The following is a 26047-nucleotide window of genomic DNA, read 5'->3' as shown; positions in this document are numbered from 1 at the left end:
AATTCAGTAAATTAACATTTATAAGTACCCACTGCTATTAATGATAAAATAAAGGAAAGGAGGAAGTGGGTATCAGAGAGTAGACCAAGTCATTCAAATCTTCTAAATGTTCACCCAAAGAAACAGACTACCCTGAAAAATGGACATAAATTCCAGGCTACATCATTTTTCTAGATTAATCTTTGAATGCCACCTAGTGACAAAGACAAAAATTTACTTGTAAATATCTGCTGTCATCTAGTGGCTATGTAGTACAGGAGCTTTTTATAATAAAAACAGGTATTTTTCAAATCTTTTTGCCATACAGCCATTCATCTCAATAATCATATAGTAAGTCAGTACAAGTCAGTATTATGTAAAGCACAATGGATATGGGAGTAAATAGAGCATGATCCTTGGTCTCAAAAAGTTGTCTAGTCATGTAGGTGAGACACACGTAATTAATTAAGATGACACACATGAAACTACCATCCACAGCACCTAGCATGTAATACGTACTCAAAAATTATTTTACTTAAAAATACCTAACATAAGAAACTTATAAAACTGCCATTAAATATACAGTATAGTAGAGTTTTATGTTCTGTTAAGCAGAAAAACAAATTCGCCCGAAATTTGGTTTTTATTTATTTTAAGATTTTATTTATTTATTCATGAGAGACACACAGAGGGGCAGAGACACAGGCAGAGGGAGAAGCAGGCTCCATGCAGGGAGCCCGATGTGGGACTCGATCCGGGGTCTCCAGGATCATGCCCTGGACCGAAGGCGGTGCTAAACTGCTGAGCCACCGGGGTTGCCCCGAAATTTGGTAATTTAGAAGTAAGACTAAAAGTATCACTTTGTACCTAATTTATGTGTTTAAACTTGAGTCTTTAAGGTTGTCTTAATTGCTTTCTTGTGTGTTTGTTTTCTTAAACTGGTTAAAATAATCTAAAAATGAAATAAATAAATATAATAATCATTAATGTGTATGTATCCTTTAGTAAATATGTGAGAAAAACATTCATGTATTTATTCAGCTAGGATTTGCAAGCTGGCAGTAAGTATAAGTAGGACTGAGTATCAAGGGACCATGAGACAATGGTAAGTGATACAAATCATTTACTAAATACCAGCTTGGCACAGGCGCTTAGTAAATTTTCACAACAATCCAATGAGATTGTCCCTATTTCATAAATGGGAAAATTGGGACTTTATAGGTAAAGTGAGTAGAAGGAGAGTCTGTTTTGGGGCAGATGACATGTGTTGGAGAGTAAGCAGGAAAAGCATTGGGAATGCTAGTCAGACTATGGAAGCCTTAAATCCAAGGACAAGGTGTTTATACTATGTCCTGCAGAGATAAAAAAAGATTCCATATTGCATATGTGTACGGTTACCGAAAAATTAACATATTTTAAAGTATATACTACAGGGATGCCTGGGTGGCTCAGGGGCTGATCATCTGCCTTCAGCTCAGGGTATGATCCCAGAGTTCTGGGATTGAGTTCCACATCAGGCTCCATGCAACAAGCCTGCTTCTCCCTCTGCCTAGGTCTCTGCCTCTCTATCTGTGTCTCTCATGAATAAATAAATTAGAAAAAATAAAGTAGATACTACAGAGGGCTAATACAGAGTAGGTACCCAGTAATATCTGCTAAAGACAATTTAATAAGCCTCAAACATGCCTCAGTGTTTCTCTCAATGCAAAATGAAGTGGCTTTATTACAGGGTTGAGACTTGCGACCTTTTGGCGTTAGCATTAGAGAATCAGCCCCATTAGGTATCAATCAGCAAATTTGTCTCATAAAATGTTTGTATTATCTTCAGTTCTTCTAAACTAATGGTCAGAATAGATATTCATGTTATAAAAGATATTGGCAGAGGCAATATTCCTAATCTAACATAACCTTTACGTTGATCACTGCCACTGAACAGTTTTGCAAAGATTTGGGGAGTCTAAAGACTTAAAATTCCATTACCTTAAGAACACAGCACACATTCATTTTATAAACTAATTTCACACTTGATTTCCACAGATTATCAAATTTAATTTCATATTCAACTATAATTTAAGGGAGTTTGTTTCCTTAACAAGAAAATATACTTTATTTGGGAGCTATTCCAAGTAGACTAAAATATGAGAAAAAAGTTTTAGCAATGGTCTGTACTTCACTATATGAGCGAAAAATTTCAAGGTATCTATTTCATTATTTAAATGCCTTTTATGGCATTAAACAGAATTATGGTTATAGTTAGTTGACATTTCTGAAAATGATGTACCTAATAAGTACTTTATGAATATGAGGTAAATCTATTGACTATAATCTATTTTTATTTTTTCAGGGCTTGACCAAATAGTTTCATTGTTAAGGAAATGAACACTTTTTTACAGACTGTAAAATAGATCTATACAATAGATTATGCTTTCAGAGATACTGTTGACCCAGGACCTAGCTATTTAAACCATGCAATCACAGCAGGTGATGGGGATTGAAATTGAGCTACAATAACATTTTCTTTAGAGTCAAAATTTACTTCCAATATTTTTTATTTTCTTGTAATTATGCTCCTAGAGATCAGCATCCTTCATGACTTCTAACTTCTAATCTTCCAAACCCCTAGTCTTCTGATCCCAGATCAACTTTTGCCATCTTCATGAACCAAGCCTTTCCTAATAGCCTGTGACCAAAAGTATTTTCTCATTTTGTTGGCTCCTTCTACAGAAATTATCACTTTCCAACATTATTGCACTGTGCTTTTGTAGCTTTTACTCCCTGTTTGGACTATCTGCTCCTTAACAGAGGAGACTGCATAGTGAATGTGCTCTGGATCCTCTAAAGAGTTGTAAATAATGAACAGAATATAAGTGAAATTTTACAAGCTCTTTAAGAAGTAACTGATACAGGACTTGTACACAACAAGTAATATTTGATTGCAAATGTTGCATTTCTTCATTTAATTTGTCTATTTAACATTTACTTCATTTATTCATCTATATCCCATTTACTTAAAAAAATTATTTGAGTCCATAAGCAAGGATAGAGAAGTAGGAAAGTGTTGAATGCCAGGGCAATAATTAAAAATATCATGAAAACAGGGAAACTTCATTTGAATGTTTGACACACAGACTCTTAAATTAAGAATGTTTATTCTCTTTACCAGTTAATATGATACCTAGACTTCCAGAGTCTGCTATTTAAATCTTAACACAAAATGCATATACACACATGAAACAAACTGTAATACTGTAGCTCAATTTAAGCAATTCTATTCCGTAAAACAAGGTTAATCAAATGACCTAACATAAAAGGGCTTTATAAACGTTATAAAAACTATAGAAGTACAAACAAATATAGCAGGTGTTACTACTATTTCTGTTTTTCTAGTTTGTATAGCTTTGGCTAGATTTCTGGCCTGAAACAAAACCCCACAATTTAAAAGTACACTCTTAGCAAATAGTACTGTTGGTTATCACTTGCATCCTATACTGTTTTGAATTAACCGACAATATTCTTAGTCTGTTGTGCCTCATGACCATGTGATGGCGTAAGCTATATTCCTAAATACTACAGAATAGAATCTATTCAACCTTATATTTACTTGGTCATTTTTTCAGCTGATGACTCTATTCCAATCTTTTGTTCACTGGATCTTACCTCTGCATTTAGGTTATCTGCAAGGCTTTCCAGAAACTGACTCTCAATTGGGTTTTGTTGAGTGAGCAAAGTGAGGTAATGGCTGAGTTTGTCATGTGTTGTTATGATGATTCCTTCCCCAAATCTGTCAAATTGTGGTCTTCCAGCTCGACCAAATATCTGCATGACATCTAAAATTCCAAGGTCAACAAAGGAGCCTCTTTTTGCAGCATATATTTGTGTTCCCTAGATGAGGAAAAGTTAATAAGAATTTACATAAACACACACAAATATAATCCTGATGAGCTGAACACTGAAATTAGGCAAATATGGCAAGATCTCAAAAGTGTACTTTAACTAATCCTTTCATCATCTGTGATAGAGTTAAATTTTCACAATATAAACTAGATTTTTTTGGAGAAAATAATTCTGGCCTTATATGAATAAAATTTGAAGCCAATGAAATAGCCAAATAGTAGTATTTTTCTAAACAAACCAATCCACAGGTTTAAGACACACAAATCTATGTAATATAAGTTATTACCTTAATAATAACAGCATGAGCAGGAAGATTGACACCCCAGGCTAATGTAGCTGTACAGACCAGAACTTTGATATGCCCATTAGAAAACAAGTTTTCAACCAAATTTCTGTCCTGCCGAAGCATTCCTGCATGATGAATACTAAAACCATCTGGAAATAATTCTCGTACTTGTTTATTTCTTGACTTCTGTACCTGGAGTAGATATCAATAAGACATAAAGGAGCATTACTTAGCATTTACAAATAATTGTTATTTAGCATTTTTTTATTCAAGGACTTTATCAAAGAAAGCATACAACTAAGTGTTTTAAGATCTTGCTAAGTCTTAGTATATAATGTTCTGTATAAAATTGTTAAAAACAATATTTTATCTAAAAACATAGGTAATCCCCAACATGACATAAAATCCAAGAGGAATGAAGTTAAATCTCTCTTTCACTAAGCCTTGCAATCAATCATTATTACCTGTTTCCTATCCTTCCAAAATCAAAAATACTCTATTAAAAAAAGCATAAATTAAAAAAAAAGAAACTTATGTTTTCCCAACTCATTCGGAGTAAAAGCCATAGTTCTTACAGTGCAAGAGTCTACAGAAATTATTCTTATCCCCTAACCTCATGAACCAACTCCAGCAACTAGGGTTGAAATTTTCTCTAAGTCCCTTTTTGATAAATCCACATCCGCTTCACCAGGGTCTTTATATTTTCTATACACAACCTACTCCCTGGAAGACTTTTCCCCTAACTTACTGAGATGCCTTGATTTTCCAGTGCATGCACTCTTCCTCATTGCAATGACCCAATAAACCCAACTGTGTTCACCGAGAGGTGCGTTCTTGGTAATTTTTGACGGGCACTGATCACCCATCTTAGTTTCTCAACTTTACAATGCCCTGAATATACTATCTTCACTTTTGGTGTCTGTTCTTTCACCTGGTCTGAGCTCAGAGGTGGGATTTGATCCACATATCTGTAATTCATATAAGCATAATATTTAAAAAATTCACTAAGACCCAATAAAAATGGAGAAAATGTCTCCGCAAAATTAGCCTTTAGATTAACATAATGAAGTGTTTATGTAATCAAAGCTCCTATTTGGGGGCTCCTGGGTGGCTCAGTCAGTTAAACATCCAGCACTTGATTTTGGCTAAGGTTATGATCTCCTGGTGTGGGATCCATTGAGCCCCACAGTGTGTCTGTGCTCAGTGAGGAGTCTGCTTGAGATTTTCTCTCCTTCTCCCTCTGCCCTCCCCCTGCTCATGTGTGTGTTCTCTCTCTCTCAAATAAATAAATAAATCTTTATAAAGTCTATATTTTAAAAAAAGCTCCTATTTGGGCATCATGTCCTGTGTTTGCTTGCTATTGTTCTAAAACTTTTATTATCAACATTTTCACAGTTTCTTTTTAAAGAGTTTTCCATAGTTCTTTTGTAAGGAGCACTACACTGGCAGGGAGCAGGATTTCAGGGGCCTGGGGTCCTACCATAGATTTTGTCATATTGACTACCCCTAAACTCACTTAAAATTTTAAATTTCTGGGCACCTTGATGGCTTAGAGGTTGAGCGTCTGCCTTTGGTTCAGGTTGTGGTCCCGGGGTGCTGGGATCAAGTCTGTCTCCCTCTGTCTACGTCTCTGCCTCTCTCTCCATGTATCTCATGAATGAATGAATAAAATCTTAAAAGAATTTAAACTTCTAAGTTATTAACAATTAACTAAAGAAATGATCTAAGAAAACAGCCCTCTGTGAAATCTGCTGCATATATGAAACCGAAATACATTAACAAACCACTCCATCTAGTGGCCATCCAGGTAAATAACAACTTAAACACATTCTAAGCCTTTTAGGGTCCTGAACAAAATACACATAGACCAAAAAGACTTTCTTTTCCAAGTTTCATGAAGAGTATATTCTTGTTTTATTTTTGTGCAGTGTGGTCAGCCTGTTAGAGGCAACAGGGGTAACTTCTCTTTTGTCTCCATTCTTGCTAATATATTGTGCCATTGCTTTTTAATTGGTTCAGTAGAGATTTGAAGTGACAGCAATTCTAAAATAAATTTGAGCTGCTCATAGAACAAATAAACTAGAATCCTTGGGGATCAGGCCTGGAGATATGTGCTATTTTAAAAATCATACAGAAAAAATTTAGTTTTTCCTTTTTGTGTATATGGTTCTATGAATTTTAACATATGTTCAATTTGTGTAATGATCACCATAATCAGAATACAAGACAGTTCTTTTACCCTAAAATTTCCTCATGTTATTCCTTTATAGTTAAACCTTCCCACTCACAGCCCCTGGGAACCAATGATCTGTTCTCCATCCTCATGGTTTCATGACTTCAAGAATGTTATAGAATTGAAAACTATTTTTTTAAATAAATAAATTTTGAGGCTAGTTTCTTTTACCCAGTTTGATACCTTTGAGATTCATCTAAGTTGTACTGATAGTTCATTCCTTTTTACTGCTAACTAGAATTCTACGGTATGGATGGATATTTTGTGAATCCAATCACCCAGTGAAGGATGTTTGAGTTGTTTCCACTTTGGGTAATTATGAATAGAATGTCTCTATGGATCTCCACATGAAGTTTGAAGTTTCTGTATATGTATGTGTGTGTATGCATGTATGTAAGAGAATGTATTTTAATTCCTCTAAAGTAATTAGCAGGAATGTGACTGCTGGATCATCTGGTAAAATATATATGCTTATTTTTATGAAAATTGCCAAACCATTTTCAGAGTGGTTGTACTATATGCATTTTCATCACCAATATATTAGAATTCCAATTACCTCCCATGCTTGTCTGCTTTTGAGACTGTCATTATTTTTTATTTTAGCTATTGTAAGAGATATGTAGTGTTATCCCACTGTGGTTTTATCTACATTTTCCTAATGTAGACTACTGATGTGAAACATCTTTTCATGTTCTTGGATATACATTTCTAATCAGCTCCTCAAGTTATTCTGATATACACAAAAGTTTAAGGACTATAGTTTCTTATAGGAAGATACCTGGAGTGATTATTTTTATCCATCTATGTATAGTACAACGGTATAATTTGACCATATGATTCTATTTAGTGCTATACAACTTAATTATTGTACTAAATTATTTGCACTCCTAAGAAATGTATCTAACAAATTTATAAAACATGACAGTGACAAAAAAAAAGGCACTGTAAAGGGCCAAAGAGAGGGTAATTTAAATACAAAACAGATGTTTATCATGTACTAGATCCTAGAAATACAAAGAAATTGAAGACAAAATTTGAGCTTTGAGTAATCTGCAGAATGGAAAGAAAGACCCATACACAAGTGACTTCTATAAAACATGGTATGCTTCTAATAGAAGTAAATGGACAAAGCTGAAATGAGGGGAGGAATGACATTGTGGTTTGTGTTTGTCCCACTAGCACTTGCACAGCTAGTACTTACTGCGCATTTCTGGAATGAATGAATCAATGATCTGCTAGTTCCATCAAAGAAATCTTTACAGAAAATGTGAAATGTATCTTGAAAGACAAGTGATACACTGCTACATGTGGTACAGTATGCAGCAGGATAAACAAGTATAAAAGCCAGAACTAGCAAAGAATACTGTGTGTCCGAAGCACATTATGTTCAGAAGGTATTCGGTGAATGCAAGAAAATGATGCTGGAAAGGAGGACTCGGTCAGGCTTTATATGGCCCCAAGCACAGGAGGAAAAGGGCCAAGAAAAGTTCTTAAACAGTACCAGATATGTTGTTTAGAGAGGTGACTTCACAGTTGAGCTAAGGACGAGAAGATGGAGATGAGCGGGGATGGAGCTATGAACAGTTCCAGTGAGAAGATGGAGACAGGAAATAGAGATACTACATAAAGTCAGGGTGAGAGCAGGCTCTACAGTAAGGAAGACTGGGTGACTGCCTAGGAAGGGAGGTAGAAAGGAAGGAAAGAATTAGGGCTGTTTCTAGTTTATTCATGCATACTTTGATGCATTAAATATGTGATAGGAAAAGTAGGATCAGGAGAGCCAATGCTTATGCCTTGGAAGGTGGAAAGAAGATTCAGTCTGTAACATGAGTTTAAGGACACCCATTATAAAGATTTTGACTTTTATTTTGAATAAAGTAGAAAACCACTCAAGGTTTCTGAGCAGGAGAGAGCTAAGGGTGATCAGTAAGGTTTATTACTCTAGTGTAGCATTTGGTAGAGAGAGATGTGACCAAGTATTGAATCAGGTGTAAAACATTTGAACAGAATAATTAATGACTCCAACACATAGCTGTAAATTTATATATGTGTCTTTCTTATCTTCACTTTTTTTTCAAGATTTTATTTATTTATTCATGATAAACACAGAGAAAGACAGAGAGAATGAGAGAGAGAGAGAGAGAGAGAGAGAGAGATGCAGAAAGAGAACAGCAGGCTCCATGCAGGGAGCCTGACCTGGGACTCAGTCCTCTAACTCTGGGATCACGCCCTGAGCCGAAGGCAGACGCTCAACCACTGAACCACCCAGGTGTCCCTATCTTGACTTTCTTTCTTTTTTTTTTAAGATATTATTTATTTATTCATGAGAGGCACAGAGAGAGAAAGAGAGGCAGAGACACAGGCAGAGGGAGAAGCAGGCTCCATGCCGGGAATCCGACGTGGGACTCAATCCTGGGTCTCCAAGATCACACCCTGGGCCTAAGGCGGCGCTAAACTGCTGAGCCACCCGGGCTGCCCATATCTTGACTTTCTTAAACAACAAAGGAAAAAATAAAAACTAAAATTGCATAAGTCTGAAAACGAATGAAAACATCACACATCAAACTTATAGGAGGACACAGTAAACTCAATGCTCTCAGAAAATATCATACCTGAAATATTTAACTAAATAAGAATATAATAAGTAAATTAATATCTAACTCAAGAGTTAGAAAAATGAAAGTATAACAAAACCAAAGAAAAACAAAGAAAAAGTAGATACTCTAATAAAGTTAAAATAGAATCTAATGGTTTAAAATTTGTGAAATGGGTAAGCAAACACAAAAAATCTTATTTTGAAAGAAAAAAATAAAAATTACCAATGGCTATTGCTGGAAAGAACAGGAGTTGGCAAACTATGTGCCAAATGTCTGTTTTGTACATAAAGTTTTATCAGAACATAGCTATATTAATTTGTTTACATATTATCTATGGCTGCAGTTGAGTAATTGTGACAGACATCATATTTCCACAGGCTTAAAATATTTACTGTCTATACTTTAAGTAAAAGAAGATAGACAGTTGTACACAAGCACAACAGCAAAAGTACAAAGACACAAAATTAGTCATGTAAAAAAAAGCAAATGTTCAGAAATATATCACAGTTTAAAACAATCAGAAAAGAGTACTTTGTAAAATCAATCCACACCATTTAAAAAACTGGGATGGATGGTCTTAAGTAAATACATTATAACATTTATCCTACAAGTGATAGAAAATTGTTAAATAATAAAAGCAATGAAAGAAAATTTAAAACTTATCAAACATCTGGACTTTCAAACTTTTAAAGACAAATTAATTCTAATACTATTAAAAGTCCCTAGGGCATAGAAATGGAAGGAAAGCCTCAAAATTAATCTTACAGAAGCAGTGGAATAGCACTGACATTAAAATCTGATAAAGCAGCAGAAAACAGAATAAAACAGAGAAATCTCCCTTATGTATATCAACCTAAGTGGTAAAGAACTTTAGAAAACAGAATTCATCAATGCATTAAAATAATACACCACAACTAAGTACAGTTTAACCTTAGAATTCAAGGGCATTATACTTCTATTTATATGAACACATTCAATAAATGAAATGACATGCTTTGATTTTGAGATGAGATAACTTGTCTTGGTAACAATGCCAATTCCCACTAACTTAAGGCATTAACTCAACTAAAACATGAATATGAGGTTTTACTCAAGTTCATCCTGAAAAGTAAACCTGCATATTTATTCAGGAAAAAATCTAAAATTGACGAATAATCAGGATGACTATAGCCCAGGTACTAAAGATATTATAGTAACAATAAGGAAACAGTTGGATACCAGAGAAGATCAATGAAACAGAAAAGAAAGTCATGAAATTGACTCAGGCAAATACGAGAATTCTGTGTTATATTAAAATTTAAAATCAATGAAAGAAACAGGGATTATTCAGAAAAAGGTAATAGGTCCATTCCTATATGGAATTAATTCCAGATAGAACAAAGATTTAATAATAAAAATGGAATGAAAGTTAAAAGGGCTGGAGGAAATTATGGATAAAATAGGTATGGCCTTTATAAGCAAGAAAAAAGCTCAAAGACTATAAGTAAGTTGATAAAAAATTTCTACAAGGTAAAAATATTTATGAACAAATAAAACCCAAAAGTTAACTAGGAAGAAAATGTCTAACACATATGACAGTGCATACAATTTAATATACATACAATAGATCCTAGGTACAAATAAGCAAATTACAAAAAAAAAAAAAAAAAAAAAGGAATTTAAGTGGTCAATATGGAAGATGCTCAGCTTTATTTAAAATTAAAGAAATGTCAGTCAAAATAATAATGAAGTACCATTTTTTTAAACTCAAAAACTTGATGCTGTCCAGAGTAAAGTCATGTGGGAGAATGTTGCTGCTTAAGGAAATGTAAATTGCAACCATCTCCCTAGTGGTCAATTTGAAACTGTTTGCCAAAATTTTAAATGCCTGCACCATGTTGATGTATAAATTCCAGGGATTATCCCAATAGACATCACTGCAACTGCCAAGAGTATGAGCAAGAATGTTTGCTACAGCACTGTTTACAGTAAAAAATAATTGGAAACAACAAAAGTGTCCATAAAGAATAGGACTGGGTAAATGAATTAAGATAGTGTGCACGTTATGCCATACTATGAAGTTGTTATAAGAATGAATCAGATCTTCTGTGCTGATTTGGAAACATTTTCACTATGTATTGCTACAAGAGACATGAAAGTGTGTATAACAAGATCAAATCTGCTTACACTAAAACATACATGCAAATACACATAATGGGTCATTGCATAAAATCTTTCCTTACAAAGGCTTTTTAAGAGGAATTTCTTTTAGAGAAATTAATGGAGAAGAGATAGTTAAGACCATGAGTTATAGAGCTTAACTTGTTTATTATGAGATGTTTTCTGAAGTATCAAAACAATCACTGCTTTTCCAACTGACTTCACAGGATGAGCACTACCTGGATCAGGCTTTACTATCCTCTGAATAGCTGCAGAAATAGGATTCATCTCGTTCACATTCTCTAAATGGAGCACTGGATTCTCCAAGGAAGCCATTCGAGACCTAATACTATATTAACTGGATAAGTGTTTCTGCACATGGAAATACGGCACAAAAGAGCACGAACTGTGAAAAGGTAAAGGAAGTCAGGTGCCTCGTTTAAGAATTGTTTGAGTTTGGTTTTCTCTGACTTTATATTTCTACTTTTCACAAGTGAACTTCCTATAAAGGGCTCTATTGTCAGTAAAATTAGAATGGAATGAACAACTGCTAAGATAATCTATTAGCGCACAGAGAGTACAAAATCTTTTCCCTCAGTGAAAGCATGCATGGCTTCCTTCCATGACCTTACATATCTTTGTCTTACCCATGAGATTGGAAGTCAGTGTGAGTACTTTTAAAAATGAGTAAGATTAAAATGTCACCACTTCCCAAAGGTGACATTCAAATTAACACAAATACAGGAATTAGAAACATAATTTAAAAAAAAAAAAACAACACTAACAACAAGCAATTGAGGTTATTAAAGGAAAACAGATTTGTTTTTTTTTTTTCCAATAAGACCAAAAATATACAGAAGCAACATAAGAACTTCAGTTTAGAGGCAAGCTCTTGATGAAAAAGCATGACAAAATTGCGTAACTAATTTACAGTGATGTTTGTAAGCCTTCTGAGGTTATTTGTCTTGATAAGATATGCTTTAATGTGGATGATATCAAATCCATTAAGAAGGAACAACTTAACTACCATTAGAAAAACTAAAATTTAACCAGGAAGCAAATATCTTCTTCCAAGTGATGCCATTCATTCTCACAATCATTAGTGAGAATGCATTATTAATGGCAGAAAAAAATACTGTAAAGTTCTTATCTTGGTAAGTGCTATTTTTATCCTTCAATGTTTATAAAAATAATCAACACAAGAAAGTGGACCTGCTTACTTAGGAACATAAAACAGTACCTGGCTTCTCTTTTGACAAAGGAGTTTAGAGATCTAAGGAATATAATATGCAATTTTCCCTCACCCATCTCTCTCCTTCATAGTTCTTGCTCCACTTTAAGCATTATTCTTGGAGACATCTAAAATTGGTTCTACTGACATGTATACCAAGTCATGTAATACTCGGTCCTCCATGAGGCTGTCAGAGGGAAATACATAATCTCTCCCACTCTTGTTCTCAGGATAAGGTCCATTAGTCATATATTCACTAGATCAACTCACTAAAACTATGATCAGAATTTCTGAGGATCATGTTAAAAATTTTAGGGCCTTAGTTTCAGATTCTGATACCTGGCATAGGAACAGTTAATGGGAAACCAATTTCTCTATTGTACAAACATCTTCAAATTTTTGGTATTTCTTTGCTCTTTTTTATTAAGATTATTTATTTATTTATTTGAGAGACACACAGAGAGAGAGAGAGAGGCAGAGAGAGGCAGAGACACAGGCAGAGGGAGAAGCAGGCTCCATGTTGGGAGCCCGACGCGGGACTCGATCCTGGGTCTCCAGGATTAGGCCCTGGCTGAAGGTGGCACTAAACCGCTGAGCCACCCGGGCTTCTCTATTTCTTCGTTCTTGACTCAGTTCCTTACCTTCTCTATTACTTCTACACCTTAGGATATGGAATTCCTTGCTCTCCTCTCTGAACTGCCACGCAATGACCAGCAAACTATATCATCTTCTATTACCTTACCTTAGCCGAAACCTGTCTATGGACTCTGCCTCCCATCCAGCCCTCTCAAGTGGTGAGAGACGATATCTCTTTTTTTTTTTTTAATAAAATTTATTTATTTAGTTATGAGAGACACAGAGAGAGAGAGGAAGAGACACAGGGAGAGGGAGAAACAGGCTCCATGTAGGGAGCCTGACATGGGACTCAATCCCAGGTCTCCAGGAACATGCCCTGGGCTGAAGGCAGCACTAAACCGCTGAGCCACCAGGGCTGCCCAAGAGACGATATCTCTTCTCCTCATCACCATTTCCAGTCAATTATGTACTCATTTTTTTAAAATAAAAACTCCTGCTCTTTTAAGGCCTAGTCAATCTATGCCACCTGTCATTTAATCTTATCCGATGAAGACTTGACACCTATGGCTTCTAGTCTTTCTCTCCATCCCATTCCTGCCATCATCCTAGGTGACAGTATTTTCCATGTGGACACCCAAAACACTCACTCTTCAGTTCCTTGACACCCTCCTTTCCAGTGACATCTCCTCTGTCCCACTTCAGCTACGTCAATTATTATTTCTAGGCTTTGTCATCAACTCACAACTCTACCACTTCCAAAATCACTAGACAAACATCTCAATTTCTGATCAAAGCTTTGTATATTTCAAGCTTGCCCAATCAATTTTTCTAAGTCTATTCTTTATCATCAATGACACTTCGAGATCACAATTCCTCTACTTTTCTATTCATCAGCAGCACCTGCTTCTATTCCTCTTACCCAGACTTTCCTCTTGCTCTTTCTCCAGCTTAGAAAGCAGAGCTCAACATTTTAATCACACTCCCACTAATTTCTTAAACTTATTTGCCCTTTTGTCATATCTGACTGGAAAAATGCTAAACTTGGAAAACCTAAGGTGGCTAATGTTTAAGAAAAAATATATACAGGTGCAACTTAAACCACTCTAAATCCATGATCACAATCTTAACAAGCCCTTAACACTGGACAGTGATTATACAATGTCTTTGGAGTCAATTTATTTTCACATGTCTCACAAGGTCTATAATAGGTCTATATTTTTCCTCTACAAACTTCTAACTACATTATTACCCTTGATTCTAAGATGACCTTAATACTGACTTCATAAAGAAAATACAAAAGACGAGGGCAGGAACCCTCATCTTCCTGCTGTAAACCTAAAACCTATTTGCATCAGAACCCATTTTAAAAATTTTTCCCTTCTGTTTTAACAGAAGTACACTAACTCCTATATAAGGAAAATATACTTGTTCTTTGGATCCCATATCTCTTGACTTCTCAGGACTCTTATATTATCTGTGGTTCCTTTTCTTTTTTATATGAATAGCTAATCAATTGCAATCCCTTCTCATTCTCTCTTGAACAACTCCCATAAAATACAAACATGCTACTTCCACTTTGCAAAGAATATGTCTATCTTTCTAGGTACTACTTCGTATTTCCTAGATATCATCCCTTTTTCAGTTGTATATAAATTAACTTCTCAAAACCAATGTCCATACTTGAATTTTCTATTTCTGCATTCATGAGATGACAATCTATTTTTTGCTCTTCACTAAGTGAATTAAAGAAAGCTCTAGGGATGCCTGGGTAGCTTAGCAGTTGAGCAACTGCCTTTGGCTCAGGGCATGATCCCAGGTCTCAGGATCAAGTCCCACATTGGGCTCCCTGTGGGGAGCCGACTTCTCCCTCTATGTCTCTGTCACTCTCTCTATGTCTCTCATGAATAAATAAATTCTTAAAAAAAAAAAAAAAAACAACTCCAAAGTCACCAGTATCTTGCATTTTGTTAAATACAATGAATTGTTTGCAGTCCTTATATTACTTGACTACTCACAGTAGTACTCTGTATAGATGATCACTTCATTCTCTTTGAAACACTCTTTCCTTGCCTCTATGATAGTATACTCCTTTGGGTTTAGAACAATGCCTTGGAAGGTGCTTTGTTGGCTCATCTTTCTCTATCTAATATCAGAATTCCTCAAAATCGGTCCTGTGCTCTTTTTTGTTTTTTAAAGATTTAGTTACTTATTTTAGGGAGAGAGAGTGTGAGCACATGCAGGAGTGGGGGCAGAGGGAGAGAGAGAATCCTGAAGCAGGCTCCCCATTGGTGAGGACCCTGAACAGGGCTTGATCCTAAGACCCTGAGATCATGACCTGAACTGAAATCAAGAGTCAAAAGCTCAACGGTAAGCCATGCAGGCGCTCCAAGGTTCTGTGCTCTTTTCTCACTCACATCCACTCCCACAGTTTTCCCACTCCAAAACAGACTGCTTCTGATATATTAGATCCATATATCTATCCAATGCTTACTCTAGTTCTCTAAGTATCACAGGCATTAAAACTCAGCATATCCATATAGAATCCAAGATCCACACCTTCCCTCTAAAGTAATCCTTCTCTATCCTTTTCCTTCATAAATGACCCAACTACATACTCGACAATGTAAACCAGACATTTTTAGAAGCTAGAAAACTTCTAGATCTCTTCCTCAATCTTCCATATCTTATTAACCATCAAGTCCTAGCAATTTTATTTCTCAAATATTCCTCTAATGAATCCACATCTTCAAATGGTCTTCCCAATACTCTCTTGCTTTGCCTGGATGTAAAGTGATCTTATTTATAAATACAATTTGGTGATGGTGCCACCCTCCTTCCCCAACTTCTCTAATAACAATCCATTGCTTTTAAGATAAAACACCAGATATATAACATGATATACAAAGGTCCTCATGATCTGACTTTTGTCTATAACATTAGATTCATCTTATGCCACAAAGATACCATTTGCAACTCCTTATCATTTTCTGTTTCAGTCATCTTTTAAAAAAGATTTATTTATTTGAGAGAGAGAGAATGTTTACACATATAGGGAGGGGTAGGGCAGAGGGAGAAAAAAATCTTGAATCAGACTCCCTGCTGAGCACAGAGCCTAATTTCACACCCTGAGATCATGACCTGAGCAGAAAACAAGAGTCAGATGTTTAATCAACTGAGCTACCCAGGCACCTCTATGTTTTAGTCACTTTGACTTTTATCTACTTCCTTCAATGTGCTATTGCTTTTCTAATGTCAGAGCCTTTTGCTAGAATACTCTTCTGCTGTTCTTTGCTTTGTGATCTAACCTTCAAATCTCAGCTTCAACTGTATTTTCTTAGCCAAGACTTCTCTAACACCATCAGTCTAAATCAGATCCTCTAATTTTATTTTCCCCTAGCAATTCTGTCCCTCTTTATTATTTATTACAAATGCAATTAAATTATTTAATTAGTTGTATAATTACACTGTCCTTCTAGAACATAAGTTCCATAAGAGTGAAGGGGCAGGTACTTTTTCTTCCTCAATTAAAGCAAAGAGTATTAATCAGCACCCAACTCCCAGATCCTTCTATGAGCCTTCCTGTATTGCATGGGTCAGAAGGTAAAAACTGTATTTCCCAGATTTTTTTGTAAGCAGGGTCCTGGAGGCAAAAATCAATTCTGCTAACCAGATGCACTTGTGTAAGATCTGGATGGTGGAAGTTAACAGAAAACCATCTTCCTGCTATTGTATTTTGCTGGTAAACGAGATATGGGAGAAATGACGGTTGAAGATTTTAACAGATGTATCACACATTCAAAACTTAGTTTTCCAGGAACACACTGGATTTGGCAACTGCTGGATCGCCATCATAGTAGCTGGGTCTTAAATTCAATAGTTTTAATGGTAGCCCCTAACTTCTACTTCTTCAATCTTATCAACATTAGGAAGTACCTAATTTCTTGTACAAGATTCTTTTTTATTTTAAATGGACCTAGAGTGGTTTGTTTCCTTTACTGAATCCTAACTGATATGACAGTCTTCTTCAATCCACTGTAAACAGGCTGACAGCAGAGTTTCCTAGCTTGGTTATCTATTGATCTACCACAGTGACCAGAAACTAGCTTACATCCAGTAAATATTCACCGAGTAACCGTCACTAAAAACTGAGGCTTATAGGTATATAATCAATTCACAATGACACAGAATAACCTAACTCCCCATAGCCAATTTTTATATGTGATTCTGGCTGTGCTAATTATTTGCTGTAACTTAAAAGAAAGGAAGTACCAGGTGCTTTGTCCGTGTTAAAACCCTTGAAAGATGGTCTTGGTTTCCACATAGGTTACCCTAATATTACTGTAACCCAATTACATAGAAATAATTTAGCATCCCAGAGAGAGCACCTTAATTAACAAAAGGGAAATCTCATCTAAAATTGCATTCTTTATATCTATTATTTCCATTTGGCCATAAAAGCCAAAATAACAGTAAAAAAATCACATTGTGAAATGGGATTTTGATCTTTAAATTTTATTAGTATAAATCTCTGTATCTCTAAGGATTTAATAACCTTACTTATTTAATCTATATGTCTTTAGAGCTCTTCTCCTACTAAAGTATTTTCATATGAGAGAACAATATTCCAATTAACAGTTTCCAAAACGGCATGGTTCCTTAACAAGATATATATACATTTGTTGTAAAAAATTTTACTTTATGCTTCTAAAATACATCTTTAAGCATAAGAACAAAAATTGCTGTAATCAAAATTTACTTAAAGCTAATAACAAAAGTAGTAAGAATAAGATTCCAATGTCACTTTCCATGTCCCTTAGGAAGAGTCTCCTTTACTTAAAGTCAGCCATACATTAGACTGAAATGAACACCTCAACCACAGGATTTCCCCCTGCATGGAGGAAAATGAGTCCTATTTATCTGCACCTGAATTCTAGTCATATAACTTGTCTCTTTCACAGTATTCAATAGCTCCTTACTGCATATAAAGTCCAAGTGCTTAAGCTTATGATTTAAGGTCCTCAACATACTGACCAAAATATATATGCCAAGCCCTTTGTGCATCACATACTCCAGTGAAAAGGGAATATTCTCATTGTCCAAATATATCCTGTGGTTTCCTTTGCTTATGTTCCCTTTCTTCTTTCCTTGGAATGCCCTTTACCCTTATTGCTGCAGATTGAGATACAAGATCACTGGTTTGAATTAATCTACTTTTCCTCCTTGAAGTGTTTATGTTTCTCTTATTTATCATATTTTGCTTTCCTTATTATGTATTCCTAAATCCTCTGCAATATTTCCTGTGTCTTAAAGACAGAGAAATTCCACCTTGTTTTGCTACTTATTTTCTGTGGCACAAGAAATTTGATCAATTGAATTAAAACTGACAGGTAATTTAGAACTGGACGTCTTATTATATACTTTATAATAATTGTTCTCACTAGGTATATAATATTTAATTGAATTGCTGTTCATACTTTTAAAAATTCTCCTGCTGTTGGATACTTATGCTGCATTTTTTTCCATTACAATGTGTTCGTGTATTTTCCTTTTCTTTTTCATCTGTCCTTGGAAAGATTTACAGGATTAGAATTTCATGGCCAAAGGATCTGGAAGCTCCTCGTGGCTCTTAACATATATTACCAAAATGTTTTTTTTTTAAAGGACTGAACCATTCATTGCCACAGGAAACTTAGAAATGTACTAAATCCCCAAATCATCTTTAGAAATAGACATTGTCAGTTTTAGTCTTTAAAGATTTATTAGGTTTAAGAGTAATTTAAATCTGTTTAAGTCTGTTAATTTGCAATATGTTTCCAATTATTTTTTATTTCAGTTTACCTTTTTCTTCTCCTTGCTCATTTATTTACTGAAAACTTCATGTTTTAGTTATTAAACTTTAATAAGTATACAATAAAGATGAATATACACATAAAGAGATAGATACTAATACTATAAAAATATAGTTACTAATATTTTCCCCAACCTGTTATTGTCTTTTACAACTCAATGTATTATTTTTTTTTGTCCAAAAGCTTCAAATTTAAATGTTGTTACATCTGTCATTCTTTGACGTTATCATCTTTTTTCCCTTTAAAGTACATATGTAACCATTTATAGAATGTCTACAATATATTAGGCAGGATACATTACCTTATTTATTACAAAAATCTTAAGATATAGGTATCCTCGCCACCTTCTTTATGGTGAAATTGTGGCTCAAGGATATTAAAATAGGTTGTATTACAGTGCCTGAGTCCAGATTAATGTCCAGATTTGCCTGGATCCAAAGCCAATTTCCTCAAGGGGCTATTTCCCTTTGAAAACAGAAAAGTCATGCTTTCAAAAATTCAGTTAAATCCTCAGTTCTATTTTTTTATTAATTTTATTTGGTTTTATTTAAAATATTAATACATTTTTGACACTCTTCCTATACAGTTACAACAATGCTATAAAACTAAAATTACTATATTAACGTCCAAAAATAAATGAGGTTGACATGGTTAAGGAAAGAATAAACTCAGAAACATTTTGCATATATTTAAAACAAAATAATAAGGGAAAGGGGTCTGTTAGGCATCTGCTACTGTCTTTAGCTAGTAGATGTCAACTACACCAGGAAGAGTAATTCTAATTTTATTTGGCCATACTGACTGTAAAAACTGCTAAGGCAGAAATAAAGCTATTAATATTAAGGATCAGATAACTTATATCAAAGTCAAATTTCCTTAATTTAGGCAAAGGCTAAGGAGAACCTATGAAAAAAAACACGGAAATAGTTGGTAGATCTAGATAACAATAAAAATATCAAAAAATGACTAAGGTATCTTGAGGGACCATGTTATTATTGGATTTTTCATAGAGTTCTGTTTTAATAGATATTTCCAATAACTATATTCATTAGGCTTATTGCATGATAGACCATTTCTACCTATAAGAAAAATTCCTGATATCACTAATTATAAAAAATCAAATCACATATCAGTACCTGTAAGTCAAAGAAAAACTGTACAGGAGGGAGTGGAAATACTCATCCCAGTACTAGAATATTTAAAGCCTGTTAAAAACTTGTCCCTAAAGGGAAGAATTTATTTGACTGAGATTCCAAGTGAAACCAAATCTGAAGATTCTAATTGAAATATTCATTCAACTTGAAATTAAATCATAATTGAAAATAATGGCTTAATAAAGAAAATATCTGCATCCCTAATGTTTTACTTCTATAAACCTAAGCTGCTTATGACTATTCCTTTATGTTCTACCTTACAGAAAATAGTGGTTTCTTAATATCTTTGTGTGGGACAGCAAAAAATATGCAGGGTAAATTAGGGAAAGTTATTCATAGAAGTCATTATCCTTGTACCATTTTAAAATTTAGTTATTGATATTTATTTTCTAAGTATATATTAAATTTAGCTACATTTTCTAATGTATACTTTCTCAAAGTAGATTTCTATAGTATATGTAATGTTTTATCATTGTTCATTTTCCAAAATAACTCATGTATTATTCCATTTGTTTCTCATAGTTAACTACTAGAATAGGTGTTATTTACCCTATCATTATTCCATTTGATAGAACAGAAATTAAGTTTCAGAAACATTTAGGTATTTAAGGCTGCAAGGCTTCTTCTTCTTCTTCTTCTTTTTTTTTTTTTAAAGATTTTATTTATTTATTCATGAGAGACACAGAGAGGGGCAGAGACATAGGCAGAGGGAGAAGCAGGCTCCCTGAATGGAGTCTGATGCGGGACTTGATCCCAGACCCAGGGATCAAGCCCTGAGCAGAAGGCAGACGCTCAACTGTTGAGCCACCCAGGTGTCCCAAGGCCACAAGGCTTCTAGAGGTGAAGTTGTAAGCAGAGCTTTAAAGTGAACTCTTGCTCTGGGCCACATTTGGAAATGCTGAGATACTCCCTTCCCCATAGAGGAATGCGAGCTCCATCCCTAGTTTAAGCTACTCTTTCATCTTCCTTTCCCTATTTTCTTGTTTCAGTGGACAATTTGGAAATATAGTTTGTTTTCCAAATGATGGTTAATTTTATATAAAAATTTGGGAATGATATGAGGAGTCCTAAAATATATTGTTACTTAGTGGGAAGAAAAGACTCATTTTTGACTGTGGCTAAGGCACAGAAATAGCCTTGTTACACACACACACACACACACACACACACACACACACACACATACACACACACACAGAAAGAAAAGGAGAACTTCCCCAATGTAATTTTACTTATTATTTATACAAATAAAGTTAGAGTATTGAGTAAAATTGTGAAGAAATGCTTTTAAGAATCATAATTGCTAAGTCAGGAACTGACATGGTTACATTAAACACTTAAGAGTATAATACTAGCATGGCATGGTAGGGATTTAGCTGTATTTCCATTAACAGGAGTCATGAGGCTAAATTTCTATGTACTACCGTAGCAAATTTACCTTCTAATTTTATTTTAATGTTTTGAGTACTTAATTTCCCATTTTTCAAAAACATGGGAAAGAATATCTCCTATCATCATGATAATAGCTCCTCAGAACTGCTAGAATGTTAATACCATTCAAGTTCAAAAGGAACTTAAAGAAATAAGAATACAGCTAGCACTAGAAGAACAATCTAAAATTTGGAGCTTCAAGATAAAGTATTCAGAAAGATTACCTTATCTTTTGGTATAAAATCATATCCACCACCACGGAGGGGACAGGTTTTTTTAATCTCTCTTTAGCAGAAATGAAGGATATGGTTAGGCTGCAGAAATGTTCTTCCATTTAATTAGAAACAAAAACAAAAAAAAGAACAAAAAGCATCAAAGCCCTAAATGCTTTAGAAAGTGCAGATCAGATTTGGTTTTGAACATTTCGGATGGAGCGTGGTAAAAAGGGCAGGCTTTGGAGTCAGACTGATGAAATCATAGCTCTACTACTTGTTACTTGGCCTTCTCCAAGAAAATTATTCTTTCAGTTCCAGTTTCCTTATCTATAAAACGGGGATAAGAATCTCTAAGAACAGAACAGTGGTGTAGATCAAATGAGAAAATTAAAGTGAGGCCATCTCATAATGTTTGTCTCACAGGAACAAAGGCGAAAGAAAGTAATTTGGGGGTACTTACTATCAGCCAAGTATTATATGAAAGGCTGGGAATATAATAGTGAGCAGGACAATGTTTCTTGAAAACATGTACTTATTAATAAATGTTTGTGAATTTCATTCTTGTTTAAAAAAATCCAATAACAATAGGTAGATTGGATAAAAATCAAATATAATAAAAGTATTTTTAAAAAGGTATAATAAAAATGACTTGGAATTTTCAAGTCTACTTAACTGTAATAAAACTTTCCATTTCTTCAGGTCTTTTTTTTTTTTTTCTCTCTTACTTTTTAGCATAGTGATCTGTGAATCTGTTTGGTGACAATGTTAAATAAACATTATTTGAAAATGTCTCTATATAAATTATTTCTATATGCTTTATTTCATGTTGTATTTGAAATCCTTACACATATACTATATCAAGGTATAATGACAATATAAACCTATATCACAGGTTCTGTGAGGACTTAATGAGTTATGTATAGAAGGCAGTCAGGCACCAGTAAACACTTGATAATGCTAAATATTATCATTATAGGAAGTAAATAATAAATCTGCACTATTTGGAATAGCAATAGCTCTCAGAATTGAGAGGCATGAAGTAACCAGAAATCCACAAGGTGGCTCTCAAGGCTTGGCTTTTAAACACAACAGAGTTGCTTTGTACTTCCAAAGAAATGAAAGAAGAGTTATGAATGCCAACCCGACTTTTCAAAGATGCTCATAAATTCATAATTAGTAAATAACTGGAAAAGTACAAAGCTGTTTAGTAAGTGTAATGTAATAGAGATTTTATAAAGTAGAAAAAATGAAGAAAATGAACAAAGTTTATAGTTCTAAGTTAAGAGAATCTGATGTTCAAAACACCCTGTATCAGATTTATCACATCCAGAATTTAAAATATCAATATAAAATGGTGAAATTCATAGTGGAGTCATAACAATCAAATACATTTTACCAAGATGATAAAAGTGAAAGTGTATAGCACAATGTCTGTCAGCTAACAGCTGTTCAGTACATATCAGTTAAATCTTATGCATATAAAATACTTTGAGGTTACTATCATTTTATGCCCACTGACTTTTTTATGTGAAAATTTATTTTCACAGCTTTAAATCAGGGCAAACATTTTCTGTCAAGGGCCATCTTGTATTTTAGGCTTATTAGTGGGCCACATAGTCCTCATAATAACTGTTGAATTCTTCCCTCCCAGTGCAAAAACAAAAAAGCAGCCGATGACAAAGCTATTTTCTAATAAAACCTGCATTACAACAACACGCAGCCACATTTGGCCTCAGGCTATAGTCTACCTATTTTTGATCTAAACCATTATCCTACATAATTAAACAAAAACTTCTGTAAACCTCAGGATACTCTCAATACTCAAATTATCTAGAGAAGCGCTTCTCAAACTGTAAAGTACAGTAAATCACCTGTGGATTGAGGTAGAATGTAGATTATGATTTGGTAAATCTGATATGGGGCTTGGGGTTCTTCAGTTCTAAGAGGACTCAGGCTACTAAGGGCCTGAGTATATGCTAAGTTGCAGGTAGCTGCTGTCAAACTTCGTGTCTTAAGCTTTCACATTCTTTTTCTTTTTTTTAAGGTCTTATTTTTAAATAATCATTACACCCAATGTGGGGTTTGAATTTCCAACCCCGAGATCAAGGATTACATGTTCTACTGACTGAGCCAGCCAAGTACCCCTAAACTTTCACATTCTTAAAAAGAGCTTTTACTCATGCAGCTTTCATGTGTCCATATTAACCTCAGAAATTAAAACTGAGAAATTAAAAATATATTAATTAGTTTTTTTAAGACTAACAATCCTATTAGATGCTAACATATTTTAGGGAACTTAACTGTATTTTACGTTTTAGCTCTATTTTAAGAGTAGGACTAAACACAATGGTAACCATATAGATAGATATAACTGAAAACATCATGCATTGAAATCATTTAGAAGATCACCAAAAGAATAGATTATAACATGATAAATATGTAAGATTAACTCCTTGGAAACTGGAGGTCAGAGATCTACCATATATAAAATATCTGTAATATATGGCACAGTATATGCTTTATAAAGTTCTTGTATCTTGCCATCATTGTTCCCAACCTGTTTTTCTGCATGTCCATATTCAGATCCTTGTGAAGGTAAAAAGCAGGAAATCTGACCACTGTTTTTTGCTCTTTCTATTAGAGACATAGCTGTTCTTACAGTGGCATTTCGAGCATGTACAAACACCATCACCTAAAATAAAGAAAAGGAATTTATTTAATATTAAAATATGTTAAAAGATAGCTTAATACTAGTTTGAAAACTACCATATGTATACTACCATTAATCTTCCAAAATATAATCCCTGGTTTATGAATTCCCCTACATTTCTTTATTTTACAACAAAGTGCATACAAAATAAAAGTAAGTTAAGTAAAATTCAATACTAAGGCTTTATATACTGTTAACCTATAAATTAGTGGAAGTCAAAACTGAAATTAATGGATTGTATAAAATGTGGAGTTTAATTTGTGCTTTTCTCTTTTGAAGACATAATTCATGAATGAAATCATACATTACGGGGACAGAGTATAAAAATATACAAGAGCCCTGTTTTTCTCCACCATCAACGAAATTTCCAGTATTATCAAGATGTTTAAAGAAATTGAAAATGATAAAAACAGCCATCCTTGGACAAAATCATGTCAAAGAACCACCATTTAAAATAGAGTTTAGGGAACTGCCAGAGATGAAAATGCTTCTAGAGAGGCATTTGGAATTTTCTATTGTTGTTGTTGTTGTTTTTTTTTTTTTTTTTTTTTGACCTTCCTGTAGAATTACTCACAAAGTGACTGTGGAAATCTGAATTAGGGGGAAGTCACGTATCTGGATGCTTTGCCAAGGAGAAATGGAAAAAAGTCTTTTCAGGGACAGTCACCATGCAGAGTGTCAATACAACTGAAGAGAATAAAATAAGAGAATGAGGAGTACTTTGCATCTGCTGCTATCAGTGCCTGCCTTCTCTCCTCTGTGTCTTTTCTTCTTTGGCTTCTATGTCCCCCCACATTTAGCTCACCCTAGTCTTCCCAAAGTGCCATTACTATAATAAAGTAATTTATTCTTTTATATGGAAAATTGATCTTTTCCAATTTTATATGATATGAAGCAAGTATCTCTAGGTAATTTTTACATTTTAATCAAAATCTTAAACATACAACCTAAGGACAATCAGCAGTATGGGTGCTTTGTGTGACTTAAAGACAAGTTCTAGCCCAGCTTCCAACCAAACTGAGATCTCTAAGACTCTATGGAGTTACCATGTATTTCTCTTTGGTCTCAGCAACATGGAGGTCCTAAGTTTTGCCCTTCCCTCAATATCTCTCTATATTTTTCTGTTATGTTTTCCCAGAAACATAATTATTTAGTTATTTCTTTTATTTTTATTTTTATTTATTTATGATAGTCACACACAGAGAGAGAGAGAGGCAGAGACACAGGCAGAGGGAGAAGCAGGCTCCATGCACCGGAAGCCCGACGTGGGATTCGATCCCGGGTCTCCGGGATCGCGCCCTGGGCCAAAGGCAGGCGCCAAACCGCAGCGCCACCCAGGGATCCCTAGTTATTTCCATTTAGAAAATTAAGTAACTGATGGTTTTAGTCAGGGAATTGATAGGCTCATACTATTTGACCTAAGTATAAGGGAAGGTCATTTTGAAAATGAACAAAAGTAAAAAGGGGAGGGAGGCCTGGGATTTAGCCAGAAAGGAGACAGAGTGACACAGATCTAGAGTACACACTGTATAATTTACTCACAGTAATCTTATGCCTATAAACTTGCCAAAGAAACCGTTCCACATATGGGATGCCAATTATATTTCAGAGGACAGTAAAATCACAGAGAATAAACATTCAAGACATTGGAATGCTTAAATTACTAATATTCTTTTAGAAAGTATTCAAAGTGAAGGAGGGTAGATAATCTGGAAAAAAACAAAATTCTTCAATGAAAAACTTGCATTTAGAG

The 26047-nt window shown here is 34.4% G+C and overlaps 1 protein-coding gene across 7 annotated transcripts in view; it reads right to left on the bottom strand.

Moving 5' to 3' along the window:
* ASCC3 (activating signal cointegrator 1 complex subunit 3) overlaps window positions 1-26047 on the bottom strand; it is a 335529-nt gene that overhangs the window by 128894 nt on the left and 180588 nt on the right. For all 7 annotated transcript variants that reach the window (XM_072831965.1, XM_072831969.1, XM_072831971.1 and 4 more), the window contains 3 exons: window positions 24142-24276; window positions 4160-4351; window positions 3637-3861 (listed from right to left, as the gene is read on the bottom strand). In XM_072831965.1, the coding sequence (XP_072688066.1) occupies window positions 3637-3861; window positions 4160-4351; window positions 24142-24276 (552 nt within the window). The remainder of the gene's footprint in view (window positions 1-3636; window positions 3862-4159; window positions 4352-24141; window positions 24277-26047) is intronic.

Source organism: Canis lupus, chromosome 7, assembly GCF_048164855.1.
Source record: "Canis lupus baileyi chromosome 7, mCanLup2.hap1, whole genome shotgun sequence".
In the NCBI taxonomy this organism is placed as follows: Eukaryota; Metazoa; Chordata; class Mammalia; order Carnivora; family Canidae; genus Canis; species Canis lupus.
This window is presented reverse-complemented; position numbering and strand designations above follow the sequence as displayed.